The sequence below is a fragment of the Gavia stellata genome, chromosome 3 (genome assembly GCF_030936135.1).
Source record: "Gavia stellata isolate bGavSte3 chromosome 3, bGavSte3.hap2, whole genome shotgun sequence".
Lineage (NCBI taxonomy): Eukaryota > Metazoa > Chordata > Aves > Gaviiformes > Gaviidae > Gavia > Gavia stellata.
The window spans coordinates 6,106,811-6,118,888 of NC_082596.1; the positions used below are offsets into that span (position 1 = coordinate 6,106,811).

The 12,078-nt window shown below is 42.3% G+C and overlaps 1 protein-coding gene across 1 annotated transcript in view; it reads left to right on the plus strand.

The window, feature by feature from the left end:
* The window catches only part of COL22A1 (collagen type XXII alpha 1 chain), a 214,464-nt gene that overhangs the window by 95,159 nt on the left and 107,227 nt on the right, over positions 1 to 12,078 (plus strand). The window contains exons 12-13 of the mRNA XM_059815813.1: positions 10,117 to 10,170; positions 11,526 to 11,579. Coding sequence (XP_059671796.1) covers positions 10,117 to 10,170; positions 11,526 to 11,579 — 108 coding nt within the window. The remainder of the gene's footprint in view (positions 1 to 10,116; positions 10,171 to 11,525; positions 11,580 to 12,078) is intronic.

Here is a 12,078-nt window from a genome sequence, read left to right on the forward strand (position 1 = left end):
TTTATAGATGTAAGGACATAAATTAATCAATGTCATGATACATGCCTGGGTTATTTTTCTACTTCAATGAACACTTCCCCTCTAGCACTTGGCAAGCTGTTTGTCTAGTCCTGAGCAGTGGCAGATGCCAGCAAGGTTCATCAGCTTGTACTTTGAGACAAGGAAGTTTTTGGAACAGAGCTGTTATGTTTTTCACATTTCAAACTGTCTGACAAATGTGTCTTTAATTGAGGACCCTCTTGCCCCAACTATGCAAACAAGAAAAACTGGAATTTCAGGAACTACTGGTCCTGCTTCTGGGAATCCAACCCACTGTAGCCCAGTTTATTTCTTAGGTTGTTCCTCTGTGTAGCGGGATTGTGGTACCAACTGATTCCAGTTTTCTTCTATCTCCTATTCAGTTATGTTCAATCATAATTAGGTCTGTAAACCATTTGACTGTTTCTTGATTTGAACATTTCAGCAATTCATTGAGCAACTCTTCTAGCTGTTAAACAAAAGTATTTCAAACACAACAGCTCCCCTTTGTACTCTTCTGCACTCGCTCTGTTGTAGAGGTAGATGCTTTCTTCAAGTAAGTACTCCACTTGGGGCCGTCTTGATTATAGATGAACCAGCAGTTCAATAGTTGTCAAAGGTGTATGACCACCCCAGTTTTTCAGCAATTACTTATGTAGTGAGTGAAGGAGTGTCGCGGTGGGGATGCAGATAATATGAAGCTAATGAACAGGATCTTGGGCGCCAATGACAGCTTTGAAGTCTTTAGGACATTTTGAGGCTATTCTGAACTCTGCAGTGACCTTGGTTAGGGTATAGTTGTTTACCACATCAGTAAGCTCTCATGCATCTTCTCTCCTGCAGTGCAAAGTTTATGGGTGACCATGTGTCAAATTAACTGCTACACAGTTGTTTTTAACTATTTTGATGCAAAGGTGGAGTATCAGGTTTCTTCAGAGAAAGATATCTGTTGGTATCCCTGAAAAATGATGCACTTGCTCTCCCCAGAAGAACAATGACTAGGATCATATGATGAAGGGTCAGAAGGACTCTTCTGGTCTCATGGTAGGGTCCATGATATTCATGATAAGGTTCAAGGGTTCAGAGACTCTTGAAAGACAAGGTGTCCTGAATTTCTCCTGGGGAAGTACCTTTTGGGGACAACTGACTTCTATGCAATGCATTAAATAAAATCTTTGATATATTTGCAGTACAAAAAATGCCTGTAACTATCATTTAACCAGCTGTCTGCATACTGGGCTGGGTTTCCTGATAGACTAGCCAAACCTAGAACTTTTACTGACCCTTCTGTATCATGTCCACATGACCTTTCTGTTTATTAAATCAGAATATAATACAGAGACCCAGCAGAGAAGATTTTCTTAATTTCTTAGAATGAACTAAAGTGAACTCCCAAGTTGAGATGAATGTCTTATTTCTTGTGGAAACAGAAGATAATGCCAGTTTTGGTGTCAAATTTGCCAAGGTATTAATAGGGTATTAGCATCATTAAGCTAACAGAATCCTGCATCTGTGCATTGGAGGACGGCAGTTATTTGTGCTGCCTGTCTGGTCAGCAGCTTTTGCAAATGGAGCTGGGTGACATATGTCCACTGCAGCTCTGCCTCTCAGTTGATCTGCAGATCATCCCTGGCTTTTAATGAAACCTTTGTCTTTGCCTCACCACTCTATAAAAAGACAAACCCCAAATTTACAACATTTTTCATGAGAATATTTATTTTGTTTGGCTGCTGGAGACAAAGTTGTGAAATCTTTTCATTTCAGCCTTCTCAAGTTGGTAGCTCTTGAATGGAAAAACCTAGAAAAGAAAGATATTGCATCCTTCCAGACCATGCGGTCTCTTGGAAGTATTCTTTCTCAGACATTTGAACCTGAAGACCACACTCAATTTGTGACATCTCTTCTGTCCTTCTTCTTCACTTTTCTCAGCAAACAATGAAAACAGTTTAGTGTGTAACCATGGATCAGCAATAGGCCACTTACCCATGGTCTTCTAGTTTATTCTTTGTGGACGTTAGGTTGCGAAGTTAAATGTAGGCTGAAGAGCCAGGAAAGAGAAAGAATAAAGTTATGGTTAGGGCACTGAGCTAGGACACAGGAAATCTGGAGTGAGTTTCTATCTTTGTCCCCGATTCTGTGACCTTCCATATGCCTTGTGCTCAGTTGTACCTCTGACTCATCACCCTCGTGAGATGAAAGTAATATTACAGTTGCTATAACTTCCTTCTCATTTCACAGGGATGCTGTGAAGTTAATTAACAAAGGAGAGAGGGGTGTGTTAATGGTGAAGTGGTAATACTGCACAGTTCAATTTTGCTTCTGTTTCCATTTCATTTTGTCCATTTTGTTCTGTTTCTGTTCAGCTCTTGCTATTTTGTCTCCTACCTTGGACATAGATCCCCCAGTTTGCGCAGCTGTCAACATGCTGAGTGTGTGATTCATGGAGTTCTGCTTGGCAGGTTTTTGAAGGTCTCCCAATGACATCTTTACTGACATTTGTGACAGGGTTCAATTTTTTATTTCATTTTAGGATTAGAAAAGTGGTACTTTTGTGTTACATGTAGACCAGTTTGGAAGAGAAAATAAAGAAAATGTATAGAATTGACCTTAGAATGATCTGTCTTCTGTCATCTGCTCTGTGAGCTGAAGGAAAAGTCCGGTGATTTACTCGAATTTGAGAGACAAATGAGAATCGAACCATGTGTTTTGGACTGATTTTTTTCCCATTATTTTCTTGTTTAGTTTGCTCTCATTTCCATTAACATAGGCCCCAACCCAGAGTTTGAAATAAAATCTGTGATTATAGGCCACAGCTGTTCTCGAGTTGGAAGAAATATTTGTAAACTTGGCAGCTGCTTGAGGAGCTGCAAGTGGAGGAAAGAAAAGCAGTTAAACTTGGAGTAGATTGCTTAAAAACATCACTGAGGGGATTATTCCTTCATGTGCTTTTGATGTCTCTCTAGGATCAGGTAATACTGAGTTGTTCGATCTCTATATCTTTCCATATACCTGCAGATCCCTTCCTCCTCCATTGTAGGTCTCTCTTTTCAGAGAAATTCTGCTATGAGGCTGGATCTGGCAAAATCCCTGTATTAGTTGTTCCCAATCTGAGGAAATATATCATCTAGCAATTAGGTTATCTGCTTTTTAATTTCATAGTCATCTCCATTCAGCCATATGAGGATCTACATGGGATGTAGATACAATTTGATCACAGATCATGTACATAATGTTCAGGCGATCCTGTGGTGTAGTGAGGCTCAATGTAACCCAAGTGAGGTGGATCGTTGGATGATATGCAGAAAATTAAGCTATATGTGCAAATGGTGAGCATGTAATGGAAGGTTTAAAAAAAAAAAAACAACCCAACCTTAATGACTATAGAGGGATCACTAACTTAGAGCTGGCATGAGCTGGTAAATCCATGTGAAGCTGGTGTACCGGGAAGACATCCTTGCTCAAATGCAGAAATCAGATAGCTCTGGTCATGTACACAAGCTAATAAAGGAACTTATCTGGGTGTGTCTGTACTTCCCCAGCTCACCTCTGTATTTTTAATGGATGATATGCTTGAAGCCAAGGGGTGTATCTTTATTCTTCATCACCCCAGTATTCTGTCTGCAGCAGCTGAGAGTTGCCTGTGCTCTGAATTTCCTCATGATGTGGCATTTCCTTTTGTCCGTTGGGTCTGGACAAACCGTGTGCCCATGTAAGTCCTACTTTGAGACCCCCCCAGGAAGGACAGTAGTGCTAAGGTCTTGCTCTGTATCCGTTGTGGCTCTGAACACTTCCATTAAAAAGTAAATACAAGCAAATCCAAAATTCTATTCTTTTTACTGAATTCTGCCTAAAATTTTTGGTTTAGTATGTCTCAGAAAACCTTCCTAATTTGCTTGCAGAATTTGTATCAATTCTTTGAGCAATGAAAGATGGAGTTTTCAGAGTGATTCGTCTAGTGCTACATCCTCAGAGCTTGCAGTATTCAGTATTTGAGGAACTTCCTAAGCCAAGCTGTCATATTTGTTAATGCACTTCCTGACAGGTACCTACACATTCAGGTTTTTGTCCGCAAAACTGTTGACCGAGGAAGCAACAGGTGACCCCACCTAAAGTGTAACACTACTCCAGAAAATGTAGGCTAAGCCTAAGGGAAGCTTCCGTAGAAGCTATAACCTGTTCCCCTCCTTATCAGTAATCTCTTCTGACTTTGCTGCTTCTTCCCATTGCATTGGTCCTTGTTACCTTCTTAGTCTGGTCCAGACCTTTCTCCAGAAAGGGACAGCCTTCAAAGTTCAGATATGCATAAAGCGGATGGGTGGCATTAGAAATGCACGGCATAAACAGGTAGGTGTGGTTTACATGCCAACACCAGAATCTCATTGTGTTGAAGCTGGGAACGCAGCCAGCCTGTGGATATATAGTATTATTTTTATCCCTCTCAGTGGCACAACCAGGTTCGGCCTCGGTGCGAGGAATGCCATAAGCTTTTCTTCCCCAGGGCTTGATGCCAGCTGCCAAAGCCTACCCGTTTTCCCACTGTGGTGGCTGGATCCTTCAGGCTAGTGCACCTGCAGACGGTGTCTGCTTGACAGCTGTTTCACTGGCCTGTGCTCTCTGCCTCTGCTATTTCTTTATTATATGTACACATCGCTTGTAATTTAAACTGAGCTTTGGAGCTTAGTGACTGTAATTTAATATTTATACATACAGTGTCCAGCAGAGTGACCCAAGCAGGGAACAAATGAGGCGTTGCTGTGATTCAAGTAAATAATCACAGAATGACTACTGAAAAGTGAAAAATGGCATTTGTAGAAATATGTAGCTCCCTGTGCGCTATGTAACCTCTGTATACTCACAGTCTGTATCAGTATATGACTTCGGTGCTTGCAGTACCTGCCTGCCCTCTCTTGCTGGGCAGTATTTGCTTCCATGTGACTGACTGCGCTTCACAGCCATTGCAAGAAAAGTCCTCTGGTTGGTTTAGATCAGATGGCAGCTAGCCAAATCTAGGCTCTTTTGACAAATATTTTGTCAACAGTGAGCTAATGAACGTGTTTATTCTCTTGCTAACTTTGCTGGAAATGTTCGATTAAAGGCCACTGGCTGTGCAGCACGGAGGATGAAACTAAACATAGGCAGCTGCCTTTCCAGTGGATGGGAAAAGGGCAGCGTGCTCATGAGCCTGGAAAGGGGAAAGTACTCAGGAAAATCTGCTGGCTTCTTTTTGAGTTTAATTGGTGGATCTGTAACCTCCCCCGCAAGAGCTCCTCTCGAACAATGTTATTTCAGGCCCTTGTGATTTCTTCTTCAGACAATTTTGTCATTCTCTAACTGCAGCTTTCCCTGGCTTTAGAAAGTGGTTTCCAGGATAGATGCGCTGGCAGAGCCCCTCGATCCACAAGTGCTGGAGAGAGAGGCGAGCTCTTTTGCTAACCCAGCTGACCTAATTGGAGGGGCTGAGGGGAGGGAACGGAACAGGCACCTTTTGGGCACACCAACACTTCCCTAGGTCTGAGCAGCATGCTGAGCACAATGCTTGGAATTTTACCTGATTAAAATGATCTGGTGGACAAATGAAAAGAAAAGGTGATAGTTCTGCGATGCAGTTCATGAAGTTGGGTAGTTTAAAAAAAAAAAAAAAAGTAGCTTACTGAAGTAAATTGCTCTGGCAACAGCAGTTCCAGTTAGCTGCATCCTCAGTGCGGGTTTTGGCAGCTGGCTGTGAGTAAAGGGTTCAAGTTGTTGGTTGCTTTCCCATCCCTGCCTGTCACAGCTACTTTGGCACTATGCAAGCACAGCAGCACCGATGCTTTTCTGCTTCCTGCTCTCTTCCACTGCTCGTTCCTGTAGGTTACGCAGTTTACTTCATGAACGTGAACATTTTGACACAGGCAACACAATCTCTTCTTGGGCTTTTATTAAGGTTCAAACATCTGCTGAACCTACCCTTAGCCTGACAGGTTTTTCTGCTTAGTGAGGGATACAAAGCAGTTAGCCAGGGTTAATGGGGAGTCAGTGGAAGGGGCAGAAGTAGGACTCCTTTCTACTCCATAGCCTGCTGGAGTTCAGTGGTGGTTCCTCAGGGGACATTAAACCTGTCTCTAGAGTCTAGGTTGCTTCTGTGCAGTTTTCTCTTTGGGGAGGAACTGGTAAAGCTAGTGGATGGTCGAAGATTTCCCCTGCAAGCTGGAAAAACTCTCTAGCTTTGTTTCCAGAAAAGGGTCAGCTCCGTGCCAGGCTGTCTGATGTGTGGCATGCGGTTCTTCAGTCTATGCAGCAAGAGAGAGGTGGTGGCAGCAGATACAAGTGAAGAAAACGTCTTTAGTGAGCTCTTTGGAGTGCTGGGCTTTGCTGGATCACATGTTCCCTGAGCACAGTGCACCCCTGAAGACCCTCTTCCCTGCTTGGTGATCCTGGTCCGGGGGTGGCAGTTCAGACTGACCAGCTGTCTCTGGCACGTGTGGTCACCACGTGGGAGAGAGTCTACAGCGCTTTGCTGTGAATGCCCATGCAGCCTCTTGGTTGTGAGGACCAACAAATCTGCTCTGGGCTTCACATCCTTGTAGGCAGCCGCTTGAGATCTGTTAGAAGTCAAAAGGAAAAAATTGTGCTGCTTTAGTTAATAAATAAAAAAAGCAAAAGGAAAAGCCTTTTCCTCTTCCTGGGATGGTATTGGCTTAGGAGGTAAGTTAGCATTTGCATCTGGGAAGAGGAGTAACCTAATTTTTGGAGGTTTTCAACACCAAATTGGATAAACCCTGAACAAATCTGTCTGAATTCACTGTTGATGGTGCTTTGAGTGGGAGGTTGGACTAGAAAACTTACGAGGTCCTGTCCAGCATGAATGGCTATATGAGCACTGTACATCAGACTTATTGACTGACACTAGGATTAATTTGTTCAGCTGTGCCAAGGAGTTGCTACTCCATGGAGAAAAAAAAAAAGGAGGAAAAAAAAGGCAAGAGAAGATAACTAACTGTATTCCTTTACTTTGCATAGAAAAGACACAATTCCTTCGCCTACCTATACTGCACACTTTGCCTTGGAACAGCAGTTCCTTCAAGTTATATTGACCTCTTAGACCAAACGATTTCCTTAAAAATCACATTTGCTATTTGATGGGTTTTCTGTCTCATCAGGGAGCCATTCAAATACAGCAGATCTGATTTTTACTACTAGCTGCATTGCAAATTCTAGACAGTGCTTCATGAAGGTTCAGTTACCAAGAAATGTGATTATAAAAGTATCTAATGACTTTAATTTGCATATACAGCACAGATACTTTCCAGATACTATATTTTATTAACCTTTAAGTGCCAAATATACCTATAAATAAATAAGGTCCAATTTTGTCACTCTGTCTGACATTGACTGGAACCTTGCCCTAGGAATCCATTCATCTAAGTCTGCTGGACACATGCATGCAGGGAAAAAACATCACAAATAAGACTGAATGTGGCAGAATTTGGCCTGAATTTATCTGCATATGTAGGTAGTCCTTATGTATATACAGGCAACTTAGAAATATATGCATCAACTGCTTAGCCACTTTAATGCTCTTTCAAAAGGATTCTACCATGTTATTGGATTTCTACAAAAGCAGATGGGGAAAAAACTCTCAGTCGCTTAGCTCTGCTTTGTGGCATGTCATTTGCCAGCAGCGCTAGCGGCTTTACATCCCACATATGCATGTCCACTGTTTCAGGTAGAAGAGACGCTGGTAACAGTCCGTTGAAGGACTCATGCCAACATGTCCCGTAAAATCCAGCAATGCTGGAACCTGGGTGCCCTCAGTCGGAGCATGAACATGCAGGACAGACGTAGGCAGGCTGCTGAATCACGACCAAGTACCCCATGACAGCAGGCATAATCCTGATCCATTCACAGAACTCTCGCTGAAACCTACTCTGAATCTTCAGTGAGGTTAGCTGTTGATTATGAAAAGTACCTATTGATAAGGTCTAAATGGAGTGGCTCCCAAGGTTACATTTTGGCCTAACGTCAGGAGGTAAGGAGGAAAAAATTCCCACATTTGGGTTTTTTCAAAAAATTTCTATGCCATTGGAAGTGTGGCATGGCAGTAAGTTGGCCATGCCAAATTTCAAGTCCTCGTGCTTTGAAATGTGCCAACAGGAGAGTTTCTCAGTTAAATGTTTCTATGCTTCAAATACTTTTATTTAACAAGGATACATCTCTAATCTTGTTCTTGGAAAAAGGCTGGTTCTGAATGGTATTTACAAAAAAGAGGGGAGGGGAGGGATCAGCTTAGAGGAAGACACTGGAATGGAAAACTGAAAGTGAACCAGTTCAAATATGGGCAAGTTACAGGTGACTAAAACCAGCATAGTTACAGTGAGGAGAAGTTGGCCTCAACTCTCAACAGATTATAACTGTGCTGTCTAAAATACACAAATATACCACAGAATGGGATGGCATTTCATACGAGGGCTTTTTCCATTGGTGTTGTAGGGTGAAGAAGGGCTCCCTGGCTTTCCTGGACTGAAAGGGGATAAAGGAGAAAAAGTAAGTCTGAGTCTTTATTAATTATACTGTGAAAGGTTTAAGAGTTTACAAAACTATTGTGGAAGGCTAATGAAATCAGGCTCTCTTCTAAATCTTTTGTTTTACCTCTGTGTTTTCTTGTTTTGTGTTAGCAAGGTGCTAAGAAAAGGAGACTATGATGTTGTACTATTTTTCTGTGAAGTGCACCTTAAAATCTTTAAACCTATTGACGATGCTCAGCCACATTTGACAAATGTGTGGAGATCTCAAGGGCATGAACTTTGTCTAAACTTTGTAAAACTCTGAAACAGGAGAGTGAAACAGAATAGAAGCTCAGTGCTAATGCCTCCACATATAAACCAGCAGTGTTTCTTCAATATGAGACATAGAAGGCCAAAGATTATCATGTCCTTTCTTGCACTGAACATAAATAACTTTTGGACTGAGATGGTCTTTAGCCACTTACTGTGTCATCATCTTAAAAAGAAAAAAAAACGTTATCCTGCACTGAGCTTGCTTTGTCGACTAATATTTACTTTGGACACATTTGTCAGAAATGCCTTGAATGTCATTTGCAGGGGGGATTTTAGGAATTTAAACTTTTTTCACCTCTTGTAAAATAGCAAATACTCAGGATTGCAAGGCGAGATCCCCCTCCAAGTAATGCACAACAAACCAGCTCAGTGTAATCGCAGCCCAGAGTGGCAGTTTGCAGTGCCCGTGCCTGTTTCTCATTTGAGCCTTTTGTTTTACAATACACTTAAAAAGAAAGTGCTGCAGTGCCTAGAAGTAAAAACACCAAGCCAGTTCCTCACCGTGTACATTGGCTTGCCTGTTGTGTGTCTATTGTCTTTCCATTCTCCATTTGTTCTTTAAATTGCCAGCTGCACGCAGCAAAACTTGCCTTTTCCCCGCATTTGCTGCAGTCCCCATTAGATGTGGTGCTGCCAACCTCAACATATTTAGTCCCATTCGTCCTGGTCCATAGGAAGATTTTAAAAGTGGTGCCTGGTTTTCTGTTTCTTTGTTTTCTATGGCTTCGCACGTTCACAGCTCTGAGACTTGCTTCCCAGTGGCCAGAATAGTTCCTAAGGACTGCTTGAGTTTTTCAAGGCTTCTTTTCTGTTTGCTTTTAGGCTCATTACTTATGTGCATTATAGATGTGCCTAGAGGCTTCTGAGTTTGGGGATGGATGCTATAACAAGCAAGGATTAAAAAAAAATTTTTTTAAAAAAAAGAGTATTTAGTGACAAAACAGTGAGTTTTTGAGACAATGGAATGGCAGACAGAGAGGCTGAGGGGAGATGATATTAAGATGACTCAATGGTTACGTGTCTAATTAGCTGCAGTGCTTTTACATTAATTTATTTTTAAATGAGTGAAGTGGCCAAGAGTGCCTAGTTCCTCATTAACAGCTCATCAATCGGCCATAGTGTGTTAATGTCAGTAGCAGCTCCTCCAGAGGCTGTAAATAATAAATGTTTGCATTGAAATGATTCTCCTCATTCCTTACTCTTGTCTTGATGCGTTACTCATGTCTTTGCACTTGCAACGGGTGTTAATATTGTGCTGATGATAATTCTGTTGTTGTTACAGGGGTCCCTGGGCTCACCTGGCCCCCCTGGGAAGGATGGAGCAAAAGGAGAAGCTGTAAGCCTTTTTGTTCCTCCCATGTAATCCTTGCCTTTCAGTGCAAGGCAGGCAGTGGAAATCAATCTGTATTGAGTGGAACATGTCTTGGGGATTTGTATGACCATTTTAGGAGCGGCAGAAACAAATGGCAGGAGGTTAATAGCCCCAGCACTCTCCCTCGCACGTTTGCAGCGATGGCAGGTGTAGAATGGATTAGCCATCCTGACAGGCTCCCGAGGCAGCTCTGTTACCGTTCATTAAGACGGGAAAGGGGGCAGTGGTGGCAGCCTGTGGTTTGGGACCCACTGCTGCGGCTGTGTTGGTTAATAGCTGCAGCTGCAGAGCTTGGCCATTTGTTTTTAGTCTGGCAAAGAGTCATCGGCTAGGGGAGATGGCAGGGGGGGCAGGGAACCATCCTCTGCTTGCACAACAGACAGGGGTGAGAGAAATAGATGTATCCGTCACAGAAGCAAGGACCTGAACTCCTCTTGTCCACTGCTAAAAGCTAAAAGTGAAGGAGGAGGTGCAGGGTTAGCTCAAAGAAGGATGAAGCATACCAAATATTGCCTTTAGGAGGACTACAGTTGAGGCATAAAACCACAAACACATTTTCCAGAATCTTATATAAGTGTGGTTTAGAGCTTTCCCTCCTTTCCCCTGCCTGATCACCGTCCCTTTGAATTATCTTCATCCCGATGGTGGACCTTTATCATCTCATTCACTGTCCCTTTGTGGCAGTCATTTGGTGGCAACTGGAGGAACCTGTGGAAAGGACTCTTTGGAAGGTCAGGCATACACCAAAGTAGTTGTATGCAGCAGAAAAGCTCTTTTTTTCTGTTACTTACATCCTGTTTCTGCTTTGTGCCACACTTGTCCCACTTCGGAAAAGATGTGATAATCTCCTAATATAGCTTCCAGAACTGATGCAACTTCATCACATCACACATGGCATGGTCTGGGATCAGACAGTGACATACTTGGACTTGCAGAATTTCTTATAGGAAGTGTTTATTGCACTGCAAGATGACTATTCAAGATCAAATGCATTATGTTATCTCCAGGGAGTCCATGATTGTAGACTGTAGTTGGTGCAAGCTGTTCACCACCTAGGGAACTCAATTCTTGCTACTAAGGTGGTTGTGTTTGTAGAGCAGATGAATAGCTGCTTCAGTTTTTGGTTTGTCTCTTTCTGCTTTCGTTTCTGAGAAGAAAGCACACTGCAAGTGTTCAGATCTCATGATAATGGTACTGAGGACTGTATATATTGGATAGAGCTTCCATTTCTAAAGCTGTATGCAATGACTGTTTTGAGCCATCCTAGCCTTTATATAGAAAAGATTAGCATTTATCATCAATATTGCTGGTACTTGCAGGGTGAACCAGGACAGCCGGGAGCATTTGGACTGCCTGGACCAGCAGGTCCAAAGGTAAGCTTTCCATGTCTTCTTTACATGGGCAAGTATATTTTTTTCACTGACTTTTTGTATGTGTGGATTGCTTGAATTACTTTTTGTTTACAACTCTTAATATTCTCACTGGTCAATGAAGAAAATCAAAATGGTCATTTTCATCAGGAGTCTGCTAAGATATCAGCAATTAGGCAAGGTATGTAAAGAGAAGAAATACCTTTTGTTCAATCATCAGCATAGATGGAGAAGGTGAAGAGAACATGTTTTGGGGCAGCATAAGCCTTGTTTCATGTCTTCAATAAGCCTTCCCAACTCACACAAAGATGCAGGTGAGAATTATTATCCCTACTCTATGACTGGGGGGAAAAAAATCATGGAGAGATCCTAGCCTGGATGTTTCTGCCTATTTTGGAAGCTTCAGTTTACACCGGTAGATAGTAGCAAAGCGATACAGAACTTGAGCCAACGCTTATATCACTGGGTTTGCTTCAAACAAGGTGTTTCTGGATGGGGACCT